Here is a 27,810-nt window from a genome sequence, read left to right on the forward strand (position 1 = left end):
CAGTCAGTTTTTCTCCTAGAGCCATTCAGTCTAAAGTTCTGCCTCAATAATAGTGTTTTCTACCTCAAATGTTTTGAAGTTGGTTAAACTCAAGAGGGACCCAACTAAAATTCCAGATTGTCAGTGGTTTTATGGCACAAAACGAGTGTTTGTGAAAACCAAGGTATACTGAAAATATGTTATTTTCAGACTCAGGGTGGTACAGTGCAATGGCATGAGGTCAAGCACACGTTTGTTTTAATAGTAGTGTTTTATTCAGTAACGTTGAGCCATGCTGGCAGAAGGTCACAGTGCCTATTTTAAACAAAGCAAAGGTCTATGTCAAGATGGAAAATCTGTAGGAAAACAAGGCAAAACAAATGGCAAAAACAGCACTGGAATATTACTGAAGTGTAATATCTCATTTTCCCTTACTTACAAATCTCTTGTGGGAACAGACCTATACGAGACACAAATACATGTCTTAGGATGTTTAACTGATAGACTGAAAATATTTTTATAAGCAAGTGTTCTGTTTATCCTTGGGGTTATGACTTTGTTCTACACTTCATTCATTCTGGCATGAGTTGTCACAAAATGTCTTCCGACTGTTTGCTGATACTCGGAGGAGCACTGCATCTTTGAACCTTTGGAAGTGAAATGGCAGCCATTTTGAGCCAGCTCAGAACTCACACCATAATGCACTTCCAACACTCCTTATTCATTTAGTGAATTAAATGACAAAGGTGTCAATGGAATTTCAAAATACAATACTTTAGAATGGATGTTCTATGCAAAAAGCCATGAAATGCCTCATCTTCCAGTGATTTTTTTCTTCTTCTTCTTCAAAACAGGCATCAATAGAATTAAATGATCAACAACCCCATTGTCTTACAGCTTTGGAGTGTTGCAAGACTAAATCATTAATGTGGGCTTACGTAAAGTACTTTTTACCAATTCTTCTATTAATTTACAATAATAACAGTAACAGAAATATTAGTCTGAAATAGGGGTAAAAACATGTTCCTGACAATGTTTGCTTACAGTTTTATTGTCTCAAAAAAGTTTTCAAATTGTCAAATTTGTCAAAAAAAAAAAATTGTCAAAGCGCAGATTTTTCTGATCTTTTGAGTAGATTAGGTAACTCCTATAATTACAATCTGCTGTGTGTAGCTTTAATTTCCACTTAAAATTGATTTATACAGCCTTCAAAATCCATCATCTTCTTCCTTAATAATCTTCGGCATCACCAGCACAGACAGCAAGTAGAGCACTCTCGTAATGCCCTGAAGCAAAATGCTGCAAAAGAAAAAAATCCTGTGAGTGTATTTCTGTCCTGGTTTCAGCTGGAACAGAGCTGATGTTCTTCATATTTTCTGGTATAATGCCATGTTTTGTCTTTAAATGAAAAGCATTTAGATAGCACATTGTTTTAGATGTTTGCTGAGAACCAAGGACATTTCAGTTTTTCAGCTTCATGTACTTTCCTGCCTCTGAGGTTGGCTAGCACAAGAAGCTGTGAGGGGACAGAACCGGAACAGCTCTGACCTAAACTGGCCAGAGATCTATTTTATACAGCATAACAGCATGTGAAATTCATTATAAAACTGAGGGGAGGTGGCTGGTGGGAGGGTGGGGGTGGCAGCCCCTGCCTGGGAGCTGGGAGGGTACAGCAAGTGAATGGTGGTGCTGAGCTGCTGCTGGGTTAAACCACAACTTCAATTGCTCTTCTCTCGGTGTGTGGCAAGGGCTGGAGTGTAGTTGTAAGATTTTCTCAAATGCTGAAATGTTTTCATAGGGATTCTGGGGCAGGTCTTTATTTCATGTGCCTCTTTGCCTTTGGTTGCTTAGGCACTTAATAATGATTTACTTTCAGAAAATTTGGTCAGTTCTGTTTAATGCTTCTTAAGGTCAATAACAAAGAATAACGAGCAGTTTCCTGTAGCTACTGCACATCTCACAGCTGGAACATAGCAGCATAAAAAAATGCAAAGTATCTTAGTAAGAGTCATTTTTGTAGTATTCACCAGTACTAAAGTTTAAGACCCAGAGAAAGAATACTACTAGAGGGAGACTTATTCTGAAGGCTGAAATATAAACATGAGGATAAAACCAAAGAGAAGAGGAATCTGGTATTAACCGTGCAGAACAGTGCGAAAGATGGTATCAATTAGTGTAAGAAACATCTCATGAAAGATATTTCTCATAGTATTCTGCTTCTGTTCTGCTGTTTTATATACCTCTCTTTCCTCCGAGGAGAGACAAAATCATGAGGGCTTGAGAATTTACTGCTCATTTACCTGGGTAAGCCTGATGCGCTGAAAATGTATATTGTGCATATATATATATATACATATATATATATTTTTTAAATCCATAGGGATTGAATGGATTTTTCTAAGAGGGTTCTGCAAATAGTGCCTGTGCTGACATGTAAAAGTGATTAAAAACTTACTTTAATATCGTGAAAGAGTGATTTCCCATATCTCTCTTTGTATCGTTGTCGTATAGTCATCAAGTCAATTTCACTCCTGGCAATGAGAATCCTTATGACTGTTTTATTGTGAAAGCCAAAATCCTAAAAAAGAGAAGGATATGTGAGAAAACTAGGCAAGTTTATATTGCTCTATTGCCACCTGTGTATGATTATTGTAGTTTTTCATAATAGATAATTAATCAGGCCATCCATAAAGATACCTAAGATTTTAAATGTCTGGGTTTTCATAGGCTTTATTCTGCAGTTTTCACATGCCTGAATAATGGAATTCATACTAATGAATAGGATATATTCTCCATATGGCTGTTCTAACTATGCAATGAAGCTTTCAGAAGGAAAGTTACAGACTTGGCAGTAGTTGTAGGTAACCTTTTCTACAGTTAGCTGTTGTGACTTGTTATGGGGTTTGTTTGGACTATACTGAAGTCAATAATCTATTTCACAGTCTGTTTCCCTGGTGTGAATTCAGTGTGATTTTTAATCATTGATTCAGAATGTACATAACTTGGATTCTGCAGTTCTGTTTTAACTGTTTCTAAACGAATATTTTTATTATAATTGTGTGGAGCATGAAGATGTCCAGTGGTGCTTAAAGTGATCAAGACAGCTTTGAGATCCTGATGACCTATTTGGGGTGTATGAAGCCAAATGGGGGATTTTTATGATCTGTCCCTTCATATTGAAATCTCTTTACCCAAAGCACAAATAGTAAGTGATAATAATAAAGTTACATATGGAGAATTTGGTAACCATAACCATTTGATGGCTAGATTGAAAGCTGTGCTGTAAACCCTTATGGACTGTGATTTCAAACATGAGGTTCCAGTGCGAGTTTTGTACTGCAATGGATGTGTAAAAAGTTTTCGTTGTAATCAGGACATGGTTTGACAGTGAGAGTAGACACAATTTAAATCTTGCATTGATTAAAAGAATTGTGTTCATTGAAACTGTTTGTGAAAATAGAGAAATATATTAATTGAAACAATTCAGATATTTATTCTTAATCCTTCCAAACTTTTTCTAGTTACCTGGATGTTTCACTCATGTTATCTGTATTCAGTCTTCATAGGACTTTTGATTTTTCCTGGTAGCTGATACTTTTGGAAAGCCTTTTTCATATTATGTGCCAGAATCCTCTTTTGGCCATTCAAATTATCCCTTTTCCCAATACCCACAGGATTTTCCTTGTTTCTTCACTGTCGCCTGTTGCAGGTTTAGTTAAAAAAGGTGACAGTAGGAGCAGCAGCAGCATTTGGAAGAGGACACTGGGGCTCTGCTGAAGCATTGCTGAGTAGTTTTGCTCTATGGTTTTGTCTTGAATTTAATCTTTTGCCATTCCTGTTCTAAAATGATTCTTAATATTTTACCCATGGCTACACATGACAATCTTCTATAGATGACATTTAGAAGATTATACTTTAAAGATTATACATAAGAGATTGAACTTAAGATTTTATGTTACGTAAAAAATAATTTTCAGTAATGAATGAAAAACAAAGGAAATGCCTTCACTGGCTTCTTGTAGAAATAATTTGTAGGTGTTTCTTTGCATTTACATCCATTCTTCTTGGCATTCACATGATTTAACATGATATTATTTATATGCAAAGGTAAAGGAACCTGTAAATGTACATAGAACCACACAAGGAAGTATGACCATTTGTTTTCAAGTGACACTAAATTTATAATTTAATTATTTGCTATATTTATTAAATCCTGAGAGGGAAAAAAATGTGTAATACAAAAAGTGCACATTCAGTTCTGAACAGTAGGTGGAGCTGCAGCCAAGGAAAGTAAAAGCATTCAGTTAAAAACATTTTTTTCTTTTCTTTACCAGACAGATCTCTTTAAAGGAATCAGAGTATTGAAATTATTAATGTTAAGTTCTGTTATGTTCTGTTGTGTAGATACTGCTGCTTTGAAATGTATTCAGTTGTCAAAAGTTTCAAAGCACACCATCCCATCTCCAAGATTGAGCTGATTGATTTGTAGCTCTTTGTTTAAGAGTAAGCAAGCAAACAAAAACGGGAAGCTATGTTTTGTGATATGTGAAGAAGAATATCTACTTACATGGATTGCATTATGAAGTCTGTAAGCGAAGTATGAAGGCTTGTCACGGACACAGAGAACTAGGAAAGAGATGTTACTACAGGTAAATACGTAATTGTGCTTTTCTTAGTTTAGGTAGTGCTATCCACAACTCAACTTAAAACTAGGGTACCAGTTTTCACAGCCATGGTGTCGGTTATAAAAGTCTAGGACTTATTTTGGTTAAGCACTCATTACATAGAAGGGCTTACTAAAAATCAGGGAACGCTCTCATGTGGCACGTATGTAGAAATGTTATTAATCCGTAAGTCAGCACCTAAAGCTTAGAAGTTGTTTGCATAGCATTGAAGTCCCCAAAAATTTACAAATGATTGATTTAAGGTGTGTGGAACCAGTTGCTAATGCATCCATCACTGATCACATCAAATATGGTATCAAATAAAGAACAGGTAATAGTACCACTTGCTCAGAATCTGCTGCTGCACATATTCATTTTCAGGTTTATGCGAACATGTAACTGAAGTTCTGTTCAAATTTCTTTTTCTAATGATCTCTGAACTTTTAATCAAACAACATAGGAAAGTGGAGGAGAGTATCAGAAAAACAAAATTCTATGTTTGATGTGTCATCTAAATATGAAGTATAAAATAATGTTTTTATATACCTATTGCAACCAGTAGTTCTTGAAAATATCCATCATAACAGTCGTTGATGGCATCTACTAGGTCTTGCCCAGAGATATTTTGGAACTCCTGGAAAACTTGGAGGAAAAGAAATCTCACTTTATTCTGGTTCATTACAAGTGATCAATTTTCCTCTCATTTCCCACCCTCCTTACCATAACCCTAGGCTGCATTTTTTCTGATGTATTTTTTTTGCAGTGTTTATATTATTTGCATGATATAAACTTAAGGAATCTCAATGAGTAGTCTGAAACCTGGCTTCTGGGGCATTCTCTATAGACTTTCTGGTATACGGTTTAAAATGATAGCACACATAAGTCTCTTTTTCACAGGAGGCTCTAATAAATACTCCTGCAATCTCTCTTTGTAAAACTTGTAAGAACGTCATGTCAGTAAGACACGTTCCATGTTCAGCTTGGCTAAAGCTGGCCAGATGTTCATAGGTAATGAACATAGGTAATGAGAAGCCATCACATGACATGCCTAACATGTCACTATCCAGGTATGGGCATTATCTGGACTTACATACACAAAAGTACAGTGCATGCTTCCGTGAGCCTTAGGAAAGCAGGAAAGTTTTCAGTTTGCTGCCTACTACAAAACTTGCAGGGAACTACATTAAGTTATGTTAATCCCCTGATCACCACCATTACAGAGGTTGTGACAGAACTATTTGTTTGATTCATGACAGCAAAGTAGTTCTAAGCTACTGTTGGAAGTTGGCAGAAGAAATGTAACTGCCTGCACAATGATAAGCTTGTCACGATGCAGACTTTTTTCCACAGCAGAGCAAAAGACACCTCAAACTTCATCAAGCAGACAAATTTCTGAACTACGGTGGAGAATTTCACTTCCTTTTTTTCTTCCAATCTGTAATTATGCATGATTATCTAGTTTTAAATAAAAACATGCGATTATGTTTCTGTGTGTGTATATATTTAAGAGAGAGCAGATGTGGACTCTAGAAGTCCCCCCTTCAAAACATCTTTGAAACTTTCATATTCTTGCTTCAATGCCGCAGTGTATGCAGTTGTTTTGGTATAGAAACACTCTCTGAAAATGCCCCTACTGCCTCTCGCAGAGTGTTTTCAATCATAGATTAGAGCTGTGAAGGAAAACATAGGAAATAGTTCATAAAAAAATCTGTCTCATTGTGTGTACACTCAGTGTAGTCATAGCCTATGCCTTTCTTTGGTTATGCATCCTTCTCTCTCTTATTAAGCTGAAGTCTCTGTTCTATCTGCTGTAGTCTGTAGTCATCAGGCAAAGTTGTTTTGCATTAATTCCAAAGTCCCATTAACATCAATGAGATTCTGGGTGTTATGGTTCAGGTTAATATTCTGCTATTTGTTGAGCTTGATATATAAAACTTGATCTTAAAAGCAAGTCAGATTTTTCCTTTACACTGTTTGGTCAAAGAGCTGAACCACTGGATTACCCATCCACAACTGCTGGTAACTCCTGTTGCACAGTATCATTTGCAGCATGTTTTTGTGTTCGCCTGTTTTCTGCTGACAGGCTTCCCATAGAATCTGTTATACCAGAAAAAGAAAAAAATGCAAAAGATTTTAAATAGTTCTGAATTGCTTTTCAGCATTAGCTTTTTTAAAAATTATTTATTTGTTTATTTATTTATTTTTGTGAGAGATGCCTATGTCTGCCTGTACTTACCATTGCATCCTGAGCAGCTGTAGAAGGATCTGCATATCCTTCCATTCTTGTTCCCTGGAGGAGGGGGGAACAAAAAAAATAGATGTTATGTTTCATTCTTGAGATACCGCACAGTTTTTTAACCTTGGATCAATATAATAAATAGTTGAATTTGCAACTTCTCAAATTTTCATTTACGGCTTCATGTCTTCTGAACAGATGAACTCTGAAATGGCAAACTGTTATGAGAGGAAGTGGATGGACTTGCCCCATAAACCCATCCTGTTATTAGTCTGATTTTAAATGGCATTTCCCTCCCCCCCTCAGTGCTATGAGTGCTAATACATGACTATGAGAGAAAAGCAGGCATAAAGGTAGCATTTGCTATTGGCTGCTTATTTCGTATCAGTATGTGTATTGCCAGGAGAATCCTTTCTCCGTGCACAAACTGTAGGAACAAACACATCAGATAACATTGATTCTTTGCCTGCTTCTAATCACTGTCTGAAATAAAGATCCAAGTCTAGAAAATTGACAACTTTGCTATCTAAACCAAAGAAGAACACTTAAAACACTCCCATATATTTAATAGCTTTTCAGTTACATAAATCAAGATGATGTGTTTTAGTAAACACACTATGATCTGAATTACATAGCTGTTAGACAAAGAAAACAGCACACAAATTCATGGATTGCTTTTTTAACCATAATTGCCTTTCAGGAAATATATCAGCCGTGGTTGCAGACTCTTAAACAGTCTAAAGCTGTATGCAGTCACTGCCTCAATAATACGTGTTTGAAGCAACTTATTTTAGAATTTAAAATTGTTTTATTATGCATGTGACGGTGAGGATTAAAATTGTGCATCATCTGTCAACTCTTGGGATGACCGATTTGTAGTGCTTTCCTGTTTAAAATATTCATTTGTATTTGAATTGAATTGTAAGAATTTTACATAGTTAAGAGCAAAATTCCTACTAGCAAGATAAATTACCCGAAGGAAATCATGTTGGAATGACCACGTAAAGTGACGTGGGTGCAGGGGGAAAAAAAAGACAAGTGGGCAGTAAGATGCATGCTACTCCATATAAGGTAAGTGCCCACTACCTCCAATAACTATTAATAGTGACTAATCTTGGCCCAGTTTAGCTGGTGAATCCCACACTATGCATAATTGTTTTTTAAATTCTAGAAGATGATTATATTTCAGTTCATGCACAATGAACAATAAAAAAATCTTCTCTTTGTATCATACAAGAACGTTGACTAACCTGAAGTTGTAACTTTTAAAATTTATTTAGGAAAAACTATTTCAGAACCATTTTATCCGGAGAATTTTGCTGGTATATCTTCATTGGTAGCAGATTTCTGTAGATTCTAATCTGCCTTGGTGTGCACATCAAAACCACAATTACTATGCTAAAGCAATTGAATAGCTTGTTATCCATGTGTGGATAAATGTACTGACTACTGTTTGTGATCAGATGTGTGTGTCATCAGTCCACAGATTTACTAGAAATCAAAGCAGTGTGTTTCCAAAAAACCCCCCGACAACCTGAGGATACATTGGAAATGTTGCTATGGAATAATTTTCTGTAAGTTATGTAGCACTAGAACCAATGAAATTATGACTTAATATAAGACTTAATATTAGACAATGACTTAATATATGACCCTGTCCAGACATGGATGATTCAGTTGGCAGTCTTCAAAGATGAACAGTACAGGTTAGTAAAACTGGAATTTCCTACAACCATTCTTTGTCTTGAAACAAATAGCAGTTAGACTTCGTTAACTAGGAAGTTGTTGATATTGGGTGTCTGTATGCATATAGAAAATAAAGAGCAACAAGTTAGTCTGTCGTTATTTATTTTAAAGTTATTCTCTTAGCAAGTAAAAATTTCTCATGGCTTTGGTAAAGGTAAGAGGTGAAGTTGCCTACATCATAGCTCTTCACTTTTTAAGCATGGAAGAATTTTCATTATTAGGGGAAAAACTCTCCAACATTAGATAAAATATTCTCCTTTTATACTTTCTGTCTTTGAAACGTGCTCTTACTGTGTGTGCCTCAGTGAGGCTTAATGTCATTTCATGTCTTATTAAAAACCGCTTTCGCCAAACAGACAAACATATATGGGAATGTAAATGCAATTCACGTTGCTGGCATTGGTTTTGTCATTATTGCTACTCTGGTTTGCAATACACGTTAAAGATAATGAGTGTAGTGACTACAGTGAGAATGGGAATTGGTGATCTCAGGAAAACCATTACAGTGCTGTAGTGTAGTACTGCAGCTTGGCAGTGCTGTGTCAGAGTTGCTGTGTGATTGTAATTCTTTTGGCTGCATGCTTGCATACGGTGATTTAACATAAAGAGTAGTGAAAAGAACATTTAAAACAAGGAACTGCTTGGTACTTTCTTTTGCATACATATGGATATGTCTGCGTTTTCACATACTGCCTAGACTGGATGATGAGCTGTCCATTCTAAGAACAAGGAAAACAGACCTTTAAAAATGAAAATCTAATTTGTACATGAAAGCAGACTCCTTTTGGAATGAAACAGGTTGAGCAGAGGGTCAGCAGTTGTATATCCAGGGCCTTTCTAATAAAATGTTGATCTTTGCACCCATCTGAAAAGTGAAGTGAAAGTCAAAGTAGACAAAAGAATTCCAGCTCTCTTCCTCTTCAACTATTTCCACTCTCTTGTACAAAAGTGCAGTTGTATTGAGCTAACTTTAGCTGCAGTTAACTTTACATTTAAGACTTCCTGAATAATATCAAAAGTCACTCTAATTTTTTTTTATGTGTATCGTACTGCTTATTGTTTTTACAGTACCTGAGCAAGGTTCATGAGAGTGTCTCTGAAGTGACCTGAAGTCTCAGAATCGATATCTTGTTGAAGATCATTGTTGTATTCTAGATTGAAACAAAAAAATGTAACCTAAGTATAAAACGAATGTGCTTTGAATACTGTTCATGAGAGTAAGCAAACAAAGGGTAAACGCATGGGGTGCAAATAGACACTCGCTTTCTAAAGGTATTAAAAATTATTCCACAGGAACTCATGCAGGTTCTGCAGACCTAAACACAGAGGGGATCCACCCTGCCAGGGCCTCAGCCACTGCACCAGCTTGCCCATCCTCCTGCCTGTGCCTGGCAGCAGCTGCGTGATTCGGGGATACTCAGAAGCACCCCTCAAGGAAGGTGAGTTGAATATTCAGCCCGAATAAGCACTTTTTGAGAAAAACAGTCGATGTACTTCAGAAAAATGTGTGCAAAAGTTTATGGAAATCCCTAAATGTGGTTGCCAGCTAATTAAATTTAACAGGCAGCAGTACATCTCCAAAATATATTCATTTTGCTTCAGCTTTTGAAGTATAATTATGAAAAGGGAGGAAGAGGAAGGAAACCATGCTGAGAAGTCATGTTTGTAATTTAGTTCTTTCACTCATGCTAACACATCCAGCCTAATACACATAGTAGAGCTGCTGTTGTACACTTATAAAATACATTACGTGTTAAGTAGGCTTCTTTCATCTGGAATATCTCCATATTTGATCTTGAGGCTAATATGTCAATTAGGCACTTTTCTTCTGTGTTTACTCCCTGTGTAGAAGGAAGTAAATATGAAATCATTAGGAACCACAGCATTCAGAAGAAAGAAATGCTTTATTAGAAGTAACAAAAGAATAACAGTTTCTTCTGGAGCAGTGTCTGGTGTGCCTTTGCATAACATACACGTTTAAACAGAAGTTGACTTCAAGCTAATAGTCGAAACCTGTACAGTAAATAAGCTCCTATTTACTTCAAATTTCAGAATATGTGTTAATAAGTAGGGAAGGAAGCAATACTGATGTTGACAGAAACACAATGGGGAGAATTTTAGAGCTTGAATAAGAATTTAGGAGTTACTGAGTGAAATCAGACACAAAGATTGAGTATATGTGCCCGCAAGTGTTCAAGCCAGTCTGAAGTGGGTAAGAACACCAGTGTTATATAGTGTTCTTGTCTTTTTTTCTTTTCTTATTTATTTGTTTGGGAATGTTATTGTCTGTAATGTCTACCGTAGAACTTGATAGTTCAGGGAAGCATCATTGCCACTCAGATATTGCTGCAAGCCATTGTATTTTCTATCAGGTTTCTAAGTAATTTTCTGAGCTTGAGTTGACATAAGATACACTGCAGCTTTCTGTATGCAGATGTGTATTGTTGATAAGTATTCTACATGTGGGATAATGGGAGAATGTGGCTTTGAGCCTGAGCCTGGAGACATTGAAGCATGGTCTTTACTTCAGCCATGTGAATTCAGATTGAGAGAGAGTACCGCGAAATTTAACTTAAAACCACATTCAGATAAAACGGGACTTTGCCATCTTAGCCATAATGTTGATAAAAGTCATACTTCCAATGGTATGAATGATACTTAACAGTTCTTTTAATGCCGACTGTAATTTAAAGAGTATATCAGTAGTTGTAAAGAGTATATTGGTTTCCCTGTCTGTGGGACACAGGATAACGATTTTTGCTGTTTTTTTGCTCAGGTTTTTGCTCAGGCTCAGGTTTTTGCTCAGAGCCACATAATCTGTGTCTTACTTGTGATAGTGGGCAGTTGCCAGTATTTATGGAAAGTAAAGGAAAACTGACAGTCTGGGGTATGCCTTCCCATCTTACAGGATTTGGCAATTTAGGAATGTCCTGAGAAAGAATTTGTAAAGAATTATTATTTTTAATAGCCAAGAGCAGACTTGTTTTCTAAGAATTTTTCAAGTCCTTTTTGATCCAATTTGAACCAATTTGTGCTTTTGGTTTCAATATGGCTACATAGCACTGGATTTCACCTTTTAATTGCATGATGTTTGAAAAAAAAACATTTCAAAAAAATTTCTTATGTGTTTTAATTTGGTTGTTTAAAGAACACTGGCTCAGATCCTGGGAAGAAAATGAAGTTTTTTATTTTAAATAGGCAGTCAGTTCACTTTGAATGTATGTTAGTAACATGCATAAATGTTCACAAGACCAGAGCCTTACATTTGCTGCTAAACGTATTTTTTATTTTACCCAGTTTACCACAGTGTATTTGTTACATAGCTAGGTTACTATTTTTTGGCTTTAGCATACCAGTTAAATAAACTTAGTGTAGCGCTCATATATACTCATATGTCAGTGTACTATGAAGCATCTTTCTATCAGTTTATCAAGCATTTAAATATATAAGAAATCACTTTATCATATATTAAGTAATATAAGCAGTGACCATGTGTCTGAGTAGCTGTTAATTAGGCCAATACCTTCAGTGCATGCCAAAGCTCATGGGCATCATAGTATGCAGGTGGATACATTAGCCCAACCATGACTTCTTTGAAGTGATGAGAGAGATTCTCCTTTAGGTCTGTCATCAAATCCTTAACAAAAATACATAGGATTATTTCAACAGTCACATTTCATGAAAAACAGCGTACAAATATTAGCAGTTTTCTCAGTAAAGGAATGAAGATGAACTGTCTGAGATGAAGTCTACCTAATATTAGGCAACATATATCTTTCAAAATAGAACCTACTCCTTTTAATCATACTTGTGAGATAGCAGTAGACACAGAAGGAAGTAGACTATATAGGCTTGTTGTTTTTTGATTCATTAGAACACGGAAGAAAATTTAGGGGTTCAAATGCAACTGCTCCTTCAGGGCTTGGAAACCTGACTACCACAGCAAGAGCATTTGCAGCTTCCCATAGCAGATTCCCCATCTGAATCTGCAAGAGCTCAGCCCACAGAAGTTAAAACCTGTAACAGACAGGCAATTTCCTGATGCTTTTCTGGGTTATTTGCTAGGTGATTAATTTGAAAAGTCATTCTTAAAATCTCATCCCAGTAGATAAAAATACCTGCTCTGGATTACTGGAAGGCTTTGTGCTTCTCATACAGTACTGGCAGCTGTCAGATAGGCTCTGACCTAAGTCTGAAATTGTAGGAGTACCAGAAATGATTCCCAATATATAAACTTAATTTATTGGAGAGGCTTTTTTTTTTTTTTTTTTTCAGGCCTGTACTTTTGATGCATATCTTAACATAATTAAATTAGTTGCTAGACTGGGAATGAAGGAGGACGAATACAGATTAAAAATTGGTTTTGTGAGGAAGAAACACACAGTATTCACTACATACGCATTAGATGCATTTGAAAACCATCGAATCACACATCGAATAGTAATTTATTCATTAAGATATTTCATTTAAAAAATCGTGCCTTCAGGAAGATGGGCTTGTGATACAGATAGGTACTATTTAAAAATTATCCCTACAATTAGAATTAAGGGGATTGAAGTATTGAAAAATAAGAAAAGGCAGCCCTAAGTTGTCAGTATTAGTGCTTCCCGCATTGACACTGTTGTACTAAATTCTTGAAGTCTAATTGTAAAAAGTTTCAAAGCCTTTGTTTATATCTTAGTCTTACAACTGGTTGAATCTTTTTTTCTTTTTCTTTTTTTTTTTAAATGCCTATTTCTCCTTTTAATATCTCATGCTTTACATTTTTCAAGGGAATGACCATGGTGGCTACCATATTGAACATATGGAACTGAAATTAATGCTGTGACTGCTATGTGCTGAAGTATCTCCTGAAATGTAAACTGCAGCAATTCATAGCAAGATAAATCCCACTCAGCAGTTCCTGCTATGAGATAGCAAAGGTTTGAGGGATAAATCAAACTGCATGGAGCACTAACAGGATTATCTACTTCAGTATATCCACTGTCACAAGTCAAAGGGAAGAATTCAGCGTTATTGTTTTGTCTCAGTACTGGATTAAAACTGATATGTGCTATTACTATCAAGTACACATAGTACAGAATGGATTAACTTAAATGAAATTGTGGTATATGTGCAACAGTGAGTCCCTGACTTTGAGACTGTTTGTGGAGTGTGCTGCTGGAGTGTAAGAAGAATTTACTTACCTTTCTCTTCTATTCATTGTTTTTGTGATATTTAAAAAAAAAATCTGAAAGTTTTTTTTGTTTGTTTGTTTTGTTTGTTTTTGCTTTCTTTTTAGTTGTTTTAGGTCTTTAGGTTTGTGATCTCTAGCTTGATAGGGATTTAGGTTAATTGACTGTGGCTGAAGGAGGCAGAAATTTATCAATAATGTGTTTTCATAAGGATTTACGTATTAGTGTATGTGATACTTTTACTCTGGATTTAAAAAGGAAACCTGAGTAGATAATTAGCAAGCAAATCAATAGTTGTTCTCTACTCACAGAGAAATGGCAGACCTAACTCCATTCCTGATGGACAGTTGGCAGTTCTTTACTAACACATCATTAATGATACCTCTAGGTTTCATTAGGTCATTCTCTGTGTATCAGAGAAGGAAATTAAAAATAAAAAAAAAAGAGCCCCCAAGTACTTTTTTTATGATAGGTGTAGTTGAAACATTCTAGAGAAGAGGTTAAAGAAACATTTTGTAAGATTAACAAAGGAAAGAAATGGTGAAAAATTATTAGCAGCCTACTAGAAGTCTGTGCTCTGTTCTTTGTACTTGAGGAGGAATATAGGTTGAACAAGCTCATGTTTTTAATGAGGGATAGCAATACCTCTGGTTTTTGTTTTCTTGTGTGTGTGTGTTTTGTTTTAATGCATTATTCTTTTTTTTTCTCTTCTGTAACTATTTTGGTCGGTAAGTCTCCTACTGTGTTTTCCAAGACCTTGAAAACGACCACTCCAAAATAGAGGAAGAAATCAGCCCTTTCAAAATTTCTTGCTTGGTCAAAAGAAAAATAGAATGAACGTATAGAAGAGAAAACTTTGTGCGTTCTTTTTTCTTCCTTGTTTTGTGGCAGATGCTCTGCTGTGTAAATGACATTTAGAAACTTTCAGATGAGTGAATAGCTACATGAGCAGAGTTGTGTGCCAGTCTTCTGGTGCCATTCAGCAGTCTGCTGGGTTATTAATTCTGACCTGAGAGAAGGACTGACCAACTATACTGGAAACAGGAGGGACAGCAGTAAGGAAAGTACAGCATGGTTCTGTCATACCCTGCCATACATGTCTCTGTATGCTTCAGCAATCATAAGCCGCTGTGAATTGCAGCGCTGTGTTAGGATGTCGATCAGCACATCTTTTTCACAACCTGAAAATAAACACAGATTTTCAATTAGCAAATTGTTGATATTATTTAGGCTTCTGATTGTTGCTGTTTTGTTCAAGAGTATTGACTTAATTTCTTGAAAAAAAAACAGAACAACAAATTAATATTCTACCGGTATTTACCAAATCAATTATATTTGCTCTGCATTTGTGCCTTTCCCTTGTGGTGTAATACCAGCAATTAGTGAAATACTCTGTTATTATTGGATGCATCACCATCTATCTCAAGTGAAATGGATTTGAAGGCGGCAATAGAACAGATCGCAGCTTTCATCTGTTCAGATTTAGGCACGATAAAGGAAATTGTGGCTGAGTCTAGGAGGTCAGACTTGTATGCCTTCTCAGTATTGATTGAATTGTCATTTCAGGGTTAGGGACCTCTTAAATGGGAACAACAAACTACAGTCAGAACATTTGTTGAAAAATTGAAAGCTATGTATTTTCCAAGGAACTATATAAAATAAATTATGAAGTTTAAAAGAATATTTTATTTTAAAAATCAGTTTCTGAGTGCAACTTGTTGAGGGATACCTGGAGCTTACAGGCAAACACCCATAACCCATCAGTATTAACTGCTTAGGAAAAAGAAGATAATGATTAACATGTTCTGAAAAATATTTGATCATTTTTGAATTTTTTCCATCCCGTAAGATGGCTTTTGTTTTTTTTTGGTTCAGCATTTTAATGTCATTGCAGCAGAAACATGTCTGCAAGTGTAAATCAGTTTGCTTTATTACACTTAGAGAGAAGATTGGCCAGAAAGCATGGAGATCAGCAAGCATTTGAATAGAGAAAGATACTCTGATGCCTCTACAAATCACTGTTCTACATGCACATATAGATGTGTTATGGATATAAATTCTGTATTTTTTTCAGCTTTGTTAGGCAGATTTTGTCATATGATCTATGGGTGGTAGGTTCCATTTTGACACAGATGTAATTGGACACTGGATACAATTTAAAGTTTTTAATAAGTTTGCAGATGAAATCTGTGTTTGCTCATTATGCAGTAAGTTTTGTTCTCTGTCTTGCAGTCCATCTAGCTATAATTACAACAGCTTCTTGTGCTACAGTGATTTCACATCAGTTTGATTCATTTCCATGAAACTCACAAAATGGATGTATTACTGAGACTCTGAGTAAGGGTTTTCCTTTACTTTTTGGAAGATAATTATTATTAAGATTCAGTACAGCTTATACAGTCTCTACAGCAAAACTGAGGAAGATTCAAGAAATGTTAAATGCCTAAATAGCTTCACTTGTTTTTTTTTTTTTATAATACCACCACTTTTAGTGGGATAACATGTGACTAAACCTCCTCAAGAGAATGAATGTTGTGTGCAGAACATGGGGATGTCAGTACTTGCAAAGATTGAGAAGACCTAAACTGTTGTAAGCTAAGCATCATACTTTGCCAACTCTCTTCTGAGACTAGAACTTTGTTCTATGTTGTTTGCCAGGCAGACTTCAAAGTAGGGTGACCGCATGTGTGTTTACAGTAGTAAATGAAGAGAATTATTTTTGTATGGTCACGTTAACAACATTGCATTGAAAATGCTAGTTGAAGTCTAGCAAAATATTTAAATGAAACTTCATTCGTAATGAACTTAGGAAAGATCCTTCATGTTGTTCTTAATAATATCCACTTCATGGTGTTGCGATTAGCATTAAGACTGAGACCTCACTTTTCCATTAAAGAAACTGAACAGGGTGCAAGGTTTGGTGCTATACACACTTGTGAAAATCTCAGGAGATAAAAACTTCTGATACAAGCAACAATCTTAATGTGAGGAAAATGTTTTATGGGATAATTAAAAAAAATCATCCTTTGAACCTTGAGCAGTACTAAGTGTTCCGCTGCAAACAGACTTGGAACAGAGAGAAATGTTTTGGTGAGCACATTTTTATTTAAAGACTGAAAGCAAAATTTACTCCAGAGGAAAAGATAATCAGTACTTTAAAAATTTCTGTTCCATTCATTTTTATTTCTTGATGAGTGTTAACTTAATAGGACATCGCGATCTCTGCTTGTTGCAAATGTTGGGGTTACATCTAAAAATGAACCCAGTTTTGACCTTCATTATGGTGACAACATAATATTCTATTTTATTTTTCTTATTTTCTCATGGAAAGCATTTGTTATTATTAGTGTTGACATACATTTAAGATTAATTTTAATTAGATCTGAGCTCCTACGAATGCAAATACATGATTTGTTTGGATATCACCTGTGAATCTTACTGTGATACCTTGAAGAATCAACACATATGTATTGATGTTTTTATTACTATGAGTATATATACATTTATTTTACATAATTATGTAATAAAAGATGTGTTGGAATATGCCAAGATACTTACTAATTCCCTGTAGGGCTCCTCCTAGCAACTGAGCATCCATGATAGGGTTAAAATCTGGAGCTGGAAAAATTGTTCCTTGTATCTGCTAAAGGAGAAAGAAATCTTTAATTGCGAGGCTTTATATTTTTTAACTCCATGTTTGATTCAAGTGAGTATCAACAGTCATGTAAGATTAAAACTTTTGCCTTACGGAGAAAAGTATGTTAACATACAGGAAAGGACTTATCACAAACCTTGGGAAGCCAGAGCATGTTTCAGCTAGGCTAGAAGAAAAAAAATACGTTATTAATGTATTTGGTCTTTTTAAAAAGTAACCACAGTTTTGTTTCTGTTTCTCAAACTTTTTCTGAAAATATTCTTCTGTCTTTTGAAGTTAATCTGTGTTATCCCTGGCACTCTTCAAATTCTCTTGGTATTTCTATTTTGAAAGGACTGGTGAGAAAATAATGAGGTTGCTTACAAAGCCAGCAATTTTAAAAGAAATGATGTTGGGATGAAGTGTGAGGTATCTTTCTGACATGCTGTGTAGAAGTCAACATTATTTTTTTGGTTGCTTTTTAACTGATTAAATTGTTTTCAGTTCATTCCCAGCAATACTTTGTTTCATACAATATTTCATATTTTGCCAAATCCATGAATAGTAAATAGAATTGATTTCCGCATTTTAATAGAATCGCAGATCTGCATATAGATGACAGTAACCGAGGTTCAGTGCTGCTTTGCTCTGTACCTCACTTAACCCCTTCAGCTCCTCTGAGGGTTATACCTGACTTTTCAGACTCGCCCTGCATAACAGTTGTCTTTTATGATGATTCCTCTTCTAAATACATCTGATTAATACAAACTTGATAACTTGAAATGTTTATTTCAGTAGAAAATTGGATAAAATTCACAAATACAAATGATGTTATTTATACAAACACCTCTTAGAATTAGGAGGTCTACTAATTACATTATTTACTCTTGTTTTATTTTCTCACTTTACGTACACTTGAAACCTTTTGTCTATGGTGCCTTCAGCAGTAATAACATACACTTGCTGGTTTAAGGTTTGGCCACTAATGACATGCTTCCTTGGCTTGCAATTTTATCGAAGGATTTAAAAAGCAACAAGCAAGAAGTAGCTATGTTTGAAGAGAAAGAAAATGTATTGATCTATTTGGTCACTACTTTATATTAGTTAGATCTAGCAAGCAAATAAATGTGTGAGCAAACGAATTGTTGGTGGCCAAGTGAGGAAAAGAATGTGTCATCAGAAATTTAAGATTTTGAAGGAGTTACTTTAAGGTGATGCTTAACGTTGTACCTAAAATGAATTTCAGACTTATCCTCTAACTATTTTCCATGCTATCTTCCCCTTCAGTCCCTGTATCTTGGGTTTCACTGGTTGTGTAACATATCTGTTGTTAAAGATTAGCCTTGGAAATTATTCTCATGACTTTGTTTCCTTACATGTGCTCTTCAAATGTTGTTCTCCAGAAGTCTTCTAGACACGTGCTGTTTGTAGGAGTGTGGAATTTGAATGCTCTTTGGCCACATGGGACACGAGGTGCTAGTTGAGGTGATTATTTTTTCTTTTCCTTTGCTAGCATATCAAGTAATGCTGAGAGTCAAAGATAACTGTCCCAGGAGGCAGAAATGCATGAACTCTGTGGCTGATAGGTAATGCAGCTTGACAAGCCACCCTGAAACTTACTGATAAACAAAATCATTGTAGAAAGAACTGCTAGAAGACACTGTTAGAATGCGGAATCAAAAAATGCGTGTTGATATATGCTCTGAGTTAGAAAAATGGAATTTAGATTTCTGCCTCTGTAATTCATGCCTCTCAGGGTGTCTGAGCCACTAGAATAGCTCATCAATCTTGAGAAAGAGCAAATAAGTCCAAAACCAAACTGTTACCAAATATTATGCCAGGACTGACAAAACAGAAACTTTTCTGATGAGAATAATAATAAAGAATGATAGGTTGTGTATGGAATCTGAGTAACAGATACTAGATTCAAAGACTTAGTTTAGAGTATAAAACTATGGTAGGAAGGATGAGCATATCTGACATCCTGTTTAAGTGCTCTCTGGACATGTCACTGCACTTGCTGGTCAGAAGGATGGCAGGAGGAGGGAAAATCTGGCAGGTGATTGTATTTATCCAAGCCTAATTTAAAATAACAGTACTGGCTCTTCATTTTGGCAACAGCTGTGAACAGCTTCAGTATCCAGAAAGACTGGTTATCTCAGAGTATGTCCTTTCACAAAGTCAGGTTTGTGGTGTTACAAAGTAAACAATATTTTCAGCATTAATAATCACAACTAATTGACTGAGTGCTGTAACAGTGGGTTCCCATGTAGTCCTTGGAACTACATATTTGAATGTGTCTTTATTCATGAAACTGTCAAAATGAAAAAAGGCATCATATCAATGAATATTTGCAAAACTATAATGGAGGGATCGATTATAACAAAAGTAGTTCCAAATATACAGATTTTCAGGCTTTTATGGTTTTTATTCCCAGAACGCAGTTCTTGTAGTAAGTCATTCAGGCAAAATAATAGATATTTGAATGGACTCCATTCTCTTATGGTTCAGCAGAGCTGCTGAACACTTCTTTTAAGAAGCATTCACCACCTCATTGTTTGAGGTTTTACCATTAGCAGATTAAACGTAATCTTGTAAAGACCTGTCTCCTAACAAGGATTTTATTGAAGTCACAATGCTTTAAAGTAGAATCAAATTAAATATAAAAGTTCCCCTTGAGGGGAAGAACCTTCATCCTGTTCATTACTTTTAAACAAATTAAAATTGATTTAGAATTTTTCTGTATTGTACACATTGAAATTGACTCTGTCATCCATCCCACCTAAAACAATTGCGCCACTGTTACTCCTGATGAGGATTTTCAGTGTACCTCATCTTTTCAGAGTGCTTTCCCACCTGATTCAGTGCTCTGCCAGTATGTAACAGTTCTCCTGAGTAAGACTGAGGTTTTACAGTTTATGCATCAGAATCCTCAGAAGGAATTTCTGCATTTTGATTTCTTGCTGTTGGCGTAGCTTATGGAGCTATTTTGCAATGTACCTTGAAGAAAGTACTCCGCTATTTTGTGTTGTGTATGCAGTCTGACCCATAAGAAAACTGATTCCATCACAACCTATGCCCATTTTATCTTGCGACTACTTCCATAATTTCAGTTTTTGCCAAGTTGGCAGAGTCTTCCCTAGTTCATCTCCTTCAGGAGATTATTAAACTTACCAAACATTATTTCACCTGTTTTTATTGATTTTTCATTGAATGATGGATCAGAACCAAACCTTATAGAAAACTCTGGTCTCATTTCAGTATGATTATGCAGTAACAGCCCACTTCTTGCTGTGTGCTGTAACCATTTGTTTTCTGCTCTGGATCAAAGAATTCCAGCAAGCTGTGTGTTAATTTACTGTACAAGGCAAAGCCCAGGTAATATGCTGACAGACAGTTCAGTGGAGACAAAGATTGATTTTTGAAAAACAGAGACACGTCAGTGCCTCCCTGAAGTAAATCCTGTGCAGGATATCTGTACCCTTGTCAAAGAGGACAGAGCCTTAATGCTGTAGTTCAGAGGTAATAGTGGCAGTATTACTCCATGGTGACAAGACATTGCACAGCAAGTAAAAAGGAAGAAAACCTGCTTCAAAAGCAATATGGAAATCCAAGAGGTTGATTTTTCTGGGGAAGCGACTCTTCTCCTGTCCTTTGGCACAGTGTCACGTGGAGAGTGAAAGCATGGGAGAGACTGCACAGTTTTTAGTTGCTGACAAATTCTGATTGCAGTGATCTGTACTGAGACAGAAGCTAGAACGCTGTGGCAGGCATTTTGCTTAGTAAAGCTTTATTGCAATCTCCTACTAGTTCAAAAGCACACGAGGTTACAAAGACCACCTTGGAAAAGCTGCCAGTCTGTTTCCATAGTTTGGTGCCCTATGGTGCGATACTATGCTTCCCAAATTAGTTAGTAGGAAGGATTTGTATGTCTAAGCATGCTTGGTTATGCTTATATAACCATGAGGACCATCACAATGCAGACTGAAAGGGCAGGGTAGTAGAGGCTTTTGTTTACTGGATGAAGTTAGAACAGTCTGAATGTTGAACAGAGAGTGGGTAGCTACAAGGGTATTAATTGTTTGCTTCCATTATCTATGGTTAGAATATTTCTACTGCCCTGTTTTGAAGCAGGGCATTTTTAGGGTTGACTTAACACCTGAGTAAGGTTACACCTACTGTTGCTTCAGTTCATACGTTTTCATTGAAGTCAGCTGTGATTGACCAATAAATCCATATAACGGAGAAATGCTCTAAGGAGATGAGTAAGGGGGGGGGGATATGCTCATGAAGCTCAGTGTTGTAGGAATACGTTACAGACTGTGGTAATATGAATCACAGGGCTATGAAACTATTGCAGTAGCTGTGTTCTTGTAAGTATAACCTTGATTTGTATTATTATTTTTTCTATATTTCATGTAGTTAAATCATAAGTCCTGTGGGATTCAATTTTGAACAGATAAATTTCATGTTAAACATTATGTTCTCACATGTAGAGTGTCTGAAAAAAACACACTTGGGGACCTTTGAACTCTGACAGCATTGCTTATACATCATTATATGTTTTCTTTCCCACGACTCCTGAAAAGCAGAGAAAAATTAATAACGTGATCTCATGATTTTTCTTCTGTTCACCTTAAAATGGTCACTGAAGATTACTGAATTATTCCCTGTTGTGGTATTCCTACTATATAGCAAAAGAGCGTGAGGACAGCACCTTTAAATGGGATACAGACACTGTGGAACAGTAAAGAAAGAAAATTTGGTCACCCCTTCCAACAATAGGTGACTGCTTGAGTGAAGTGCAGTGTCAGTCCAGACAGATACTGCTCCCGCAGCTGCCAGCCCTCAAAAGAGAGTGATGAAAGGTGGATCCTGACTCCACCCCTTCTGGTCACTCGGGGCACTGCACTGCAAACCAGGCCTGGGTTTAATATGTCTGAGTATGTCCTATGGCTGCCAAATGAAAGTAATTTAGAGGTTCACAGATGTGAAAAAAATATTGGTTGACATAGGTGCTAAAAATGAATGGGTAAGTGATAAAATCGACAAGAGGGCGAAACGTGGGACAAAAATAAATGATCTAGGATTCATGTTCACACTGTCATGATTTCACACTTAAATGAGAATTATATTGCTATTTACAGTGAGCAGAAATTGTATTCCATGTTAAAGTTAGAGCTGCAGCAGTGATTTTGTGGTTTTCTCAATGATGTCAAAAGAGAAACCTGAAATAATTTATTTTCTTCACTGAATTTATTTCCTTTAAATACAGTGTTTTTGGGCTTACTCACAGAAGTAAAGCAGAACAGTGAATTCTGAAGTACCAGAAGTGTTTTTGTAAGTTAAGAAGAGCTGGAATGTTTTTTGGATCATTTAGTATTCTTTGCACAAGGACAAGGATGCGATCTATCCGGATCCTTTCCAAGTCAGCCACTGGCTAAGTAGCAGATGTTTTGTTCTGGCTGTCTTAACTTTGTGTATGTACTGTTTGACTGATGGTAAGCCAATGACATAAATGGCATTTGAGTTCTACCTGCCATTTGTTTTTTAAATAGAAGAGCAAATTGGTTCTTGCTTCCATTGAGCAGTAATCTCACACATTTTCAGAAAGGATTGTCATTCAACTGCCAAATACTACAGAAATGTGCTAACAAGTTTGAAGTTACGGGTAAGGACATGTAGAGGGATGGTTATAAGGTAGCCAAATTTTCTGAAGAAAGCAGGGAGAAGATATCTGGAGCAGTTCACTGAAATAATGTGGAAAAACGACAGTCTAAAACACTAGTTTAGTGTTGATATCTGAGTTCTAACATGCTGCGTTACATGAGCTCCATTTTCTGAAACAGTCTTTGCAGATGTGGTGTTCAGCATGCCATGGCTCGTCATCAGAAAGAAAATGCTTCTCGGGGGGGAAACTGAGCAGAGTTCTGGTTAATTCATAAAAGCAATCTGGCCATTTTATATTTTACTTTGGTCCAGATGCTGTGGAGAAGCTGTTTTCATATTGTCTTTCTTCCACAGTATCCTAATGCAAAGCATATCTATTACCTAGAAGGAAGAAAATATCTTTTTTTTAATTTTTTTTTTTATTTTTTTTTATTCCTTTCCCAGAAAGTATCCATGCTCATAACAGTAAGACAAACAAGTCTCCAGAGGTGATTCAGTGGTTTTAACTTCAAGGATAGGATGGAGACAAGCTAGACTAAGAATGAGATGTAGATAACGTTTACAGCAGCAATTCTAACAGATTGAGCAGCACTGTGCAACTTCGTTATTGAAGATTACGTACAGGAAATGGCTCCCCACAATACACAGAGAGTTAAGGCTCTATCCTATCAGTCTTCTTTTTGACCTCAAAATATCGTCATATCTTGCTGTGGTCCACTTGGGCACTTTATAAATATCTGTGTTTGCTTGCGTATGTGCATTTACCTTTCGAAAAGAACTGATTGCAAAAGAACTGTGCTATCAGTACAGGTTCTGCAGTATTGGTGGAATTAATAAAAATGGAGAAAAGACGGAAAAGGAACTTTAAGATATTTATTAAGGCTGAAAAATTGTACTTGAACTCTACCTTCCTTCTGTACAAGGAAGTTAAAGCCATAAACAGTTCAACAGAAGTATCCATTAAAATTGAGGCTGCTTTTATCAATATATGATATGTAAAGTTCAGGGAATTCAGTCTTGTGATGGAAAAAGCAATCTAATGTATGAACAACCTTCTAATAATATTTATTCATTTAGTCATTCTGCTGATAGCAAACAGTCAAAGTCAGATTCCTTAGTCTGAATGTTTCCCTTGGGGAATATCTACTAAAATAAAATGCATACTTCAATAGCTAATTACATGCTGTGTGATAGCTATACTTTTGCAGTGATGTCCTTTGTGTGCAGCTTTATTATTTAAAAAATGTTCATGAATAATTTTGGCTTATTCTAAGAGTTTATCATGTGTGTTACACTTTGTTGGGATTAAATGTGAGACAGAAATGGGAGAGACATTTAAATTTAGAAAGTGCAGTCTTTCTCCAAAGCATCCCATCTTTTCTTGTATTTGTATTTTAGAGAGGACACAAATGTCTTATTATCAAGTTTCTGGTAGTTTTAATTGTATTGTGGGGGGCCGTTTCCTGTATGTAATCTTTGGTAATGAATTCGCACAGTGCTGCTCAATCTGTCAGAATTGCTGCTGTAAAGATTATCTACATCTTATTCTTAATCTAGCTTGACTCCATTCTATCTGGTATTCCATATACAGCATATGCAAATATATTTACCACATAAACAGTAAGATAATCTTAAAAAAAATCAAGTATATTTTAAGTACTACTAATTTCTTTTTTGTTTTTTGGTTTGTTTGTTTTTTTTGCATTTCTAAATCAATGGCACATTAACTTATTAGAATTCTTAGAAAAATACCTTAGACATACTATTATGACTTACTTTCAATCTAAGGTTGTTCTTAATGAGTATAGACGAGAAATTAATGTGACAGCCCCACCACTCCATCCTTTGTAGATCCTGCTTTTTTTTGCTTGTGATTTGCTCATGCTCTCAGAAGAGTGATGTTCTGCTGTTTTGTTGCTGAATCTCATGTGTTTGTTATTCCAAAACTGACTTCATTTTAAGGAACAAGTAAACATCCAGGGGAGGGGGCTTGCTTGGACTCTGCACTACAACTCCCTGTACTTTTCTCCCCAGCAGCAGTTTGCTGGACTGTATGGGAACTGATGAGCTATTTCATACAAATCTCCTGCAGTTGCTCTCCCTTCCCAGCTGACAACACACTGGGGAAATGGAAATAAAGAGTAAGAACTTATCCTGAGGATCCACTAAAATACTTTTTTTTTATTTATTTATTTTCAGAGAAAGTCTGTACTCAGATTTTGTTATATTTTGTGAGATGGAGTTATGTCACATTGTCTACATTTGGTTGCCTATTTTCTTTCTGAAATTGAGTAAAAAAGGGCTAATGAATTGTGTCTTTATATATTTAGAAGTGGGTGGAATAGGCATGGTATTCTCACCATTTATTTTGAGGTATTTTGGTGAAATTCAGAGAATCAGCTTAGGAACTTAAGTTCCCTATCTACCTAAGTCAGTCATATGGGCTGAACTAATGCAGAATGATTATATCAAATGAAGCCTAAAATAACTGGAATAGTCATCCCACACAGTTAAAAATAAAAATCTATCGGATTTTCTGACAATGCTACCAGACTGTTACAATGTTTTATCTTGCAAATACGATTTACTAATTGTAATGAATTAAAAGTGAAAATGCATCCTATAAATTACCATTCATTACCTTTAATAACAAGCAGCATATCATTTGAAGGTGGAATGTCAATCCTTAAAACACAGTTGGTCTTGATAAAACAGTAGATGAAATGAGATGAAACTTTAACTGAAATGCATCTATTTCATTTTTCAGATAGAGTAATTCTACTTGTCTTGCTTAATTGTCAGAAATAGTCTAATTGTCACTTATAAAAAGAGAGAATGGGAAAGAAGAAATTCCTTTTTTGGTTATTAATTGGCTTAATTAACAGTGGAATGTTGTAGATGACCAAACACATCAGTAAAACCCATTCAGTATCTAGCTCTATTGAAAAACAAATACCTTCGATACAGTTTTATAGGAAGAAATATTTTGCTGGTGAGATTGGAATAATTAAGGCAATTAGGCTTTCAAATAAAATAAGGATAAAAATTGTCTGTTCTTGAGAAAACGCTGCATTGATCAATAAATTTATTGAGAATGCATATGCAAAAAGCATGCGAGAGAACGACTCATTATTCCTATTAATAATTAATGCAAGAACATGAAAGTCCTTATTGAACATAATTATCAGTATCCCAGGTGCAAAAAACAATTTTATGCTTGGCTGTCAGAAAATAATAACTAATGGTAGCTTTCAGAATGAGGCATTAAAACGGCAGCATGAACTTTAATTTTCTTGAAGAGTTCAAATGAACTCATATATTCATCTCATATATTACTGTGATTAATGTGCTGTAGTGCTCTTACAGGTATCTCTTGTTAGCTTTAAAGTATTTTTCACATTGTGAACCAAACCAAATGCTTATGAGTGATAAAGTTAGTTGCTTTTTGCAATTATAGAGACAGTGAAAATTGAAACCCACCGAAATACTGGTGGTTTTATACACCTTGTAATGATCTCATCTGAACAACTCACTTTTTGTATAATTTGGTTGCAGTATATCATTTTGTACCTCATTCAACTTTTTAGTGCAAATATAGGAGATCACAAATACAGACTCACAACGAGGTAATGTGAACTGATAATTCTACATACTTTTCATTTCAGACACATTTTGTGTACTGTCAGTAACACCAGAACTAGACACAAATTACAAAGAAATTAACTTTACAAGATTGATTTTTATTGGTGGAGGAAAAGAAGTTCCAACATGTGTCAGCAAATCAGAAGCAATAAAACTGTAGAAAAAACTTTAGAGAATTATACTCACGTAATCTCCACAATACATTGTGATACAAGCCTTCAGGTTCTGTTGAGATCAAAATAGTAACTTTCCTAAAATAAAGCTAACAGTTTAGTGAACTGAATTGTTATAGTTAACTCCTATTGCTTTACAGAGAATAAAGAGAAACCATCCAATCAAACTGCTAACAAGTACTTTGGGCTCCAAGGTAACAATGGAGCAGGAGAACTGCTTGGTACTGCATGTCCTCAGGTTTTCTGGGTTCATTGTGTACTTAGTTATTAATCATATGTGAATAAATATGATTGTAGCATAAGTAAATAGAGCCATTAGCACAACGCCCTCTGTTCTGCTGTGTTGATTTTAAGAATCAGAATTCAGCTAGATGCAGAATGAAATGTTCGCTTACAGCGAGTGCTTGTGTTAATGATTTACATTTCAAATTGGGTCTGGTTTAGCGCTTTCTTTTCTTCTTTTTTTTTTTTTTTCTTCCTTTTTCTATGCAGTTCACCAGTTATTCAAATACATATTTTTACCTTGCATGCATAGAAGAATGCTTTATAGCCTGGAACAATTAGGGCAGGTCCTTGGACCTCTGTGGAAGCGTGTAGTTGAAAATCTTGCTTGGTGTTTTCATAGGTTCCAATTTGTAAAATCTTGCAAAAGTAAAGATCAAAAATTCTATCACATTGCTATTAAAAGAGTTAGGCAGATCTAACATATTTTTCATAGCTACTTTTTCCCGCCCAGTTAATAATAGCTATTACTGTGCTGAAGTGCTGAGAAAATGTAGCGTTTCCTCAAAACGTAGGAATATAAAGTGGAGATACAGAAAATGTCTGTATGTCCTCTAGTATGACTTGAAGTGAAGGTGATATTGGTGAGTTAATTTTATTGCAGTAGCTT

The 27,810-nt window shown here is 35.7% G+C and overlaps 1 protein-coding gene and 1 long non-coding RNA gene across 3 annotated transcripts in view; one reads left to right on the forward strand and one right to left on the reverse strand.

Moving 5' to 3' along the window:
* The window catches only part of LOC140251292 (uncharacterized), a 113,435-nt gene that overhangs the window by 235 nt on the left and 85,390 nt on the right, over positions 1–27,810 (forward strand). Inside the window, exons 2-3 of one of the 2 annotated variants that reach the window (XR_011903397.1) lie at positions 9,919–10,064; positions 13,398–13,777. This is a non-coding gene — a long non-coding RNA (uncharacterized lncRNA). Of the gene's footprint in view, positions 1–9,918; positions 10,065–13,397; positions 13,778–27,810 lie in introns of those variants that run through there. The other variant, XR_011903396.1, reaches the window with a different exon arrangement.
* Positions 1,210–26,949, reverse strand: ANXA10 (annexin A10). The gene is made up of 12 exons (XM_072334864.1): positions 26,932–26,949; positions 17,358–17,439; positions 14,886–14,980; positions 12,149–12,262; positions 10,376–10,466; positions 9,697–9,776; positions 6,880–6,933; positions 6,647–6,740; positions 5,190–5,285; positions 4,547–4,605; positions 2,435–2,557; positions 1,210–1,278 (listed from the first exon to the last, which is right to left on the reverse strand). The coding sequence occupies exons 1-12, from the start codon at positions 26,947–26,949 to the stop codon at positions 1,210–1,212; spliced, it is 975 nt and encodes a 324-aa protein (XP_072190965.1).

This window comes from Excalfactoria chinensis, chromosome 4 (genome assembly GCF_039878825.1).
Source record: "Excalfactoria chinensis isolate bCotChi1 chromosome 4, bCotChi1.hap2, whole genome shotgun sequence".
Taxonomy (NCBI): domain Eukaryota; kingdom Metazoa; phylum Chordata; class Aves; order Galliformes; family Phasianidae; genus Excalfactoria; species Excalfactoria chinensis.

Bases quoted from the DNA above. Each gene is read 5' to 3' on its own strand.
- ANXA10 (XM_072334864.1), bottom strand. The intron at 9,777-10,375 runs GTAATGTATTTT...GTTTCAATCTAG, and splicing joins GAAAGAAGCCTACTTAACAC to AATACAACAATGATCTTCAA. The intron at 2,558-4,546 runs GTAAGTAGATAT...TCTCTTTTTTAG, and splicing joins GACTTCATAATGCAATCCAT to GATTTTGGCTTTCACAATAA.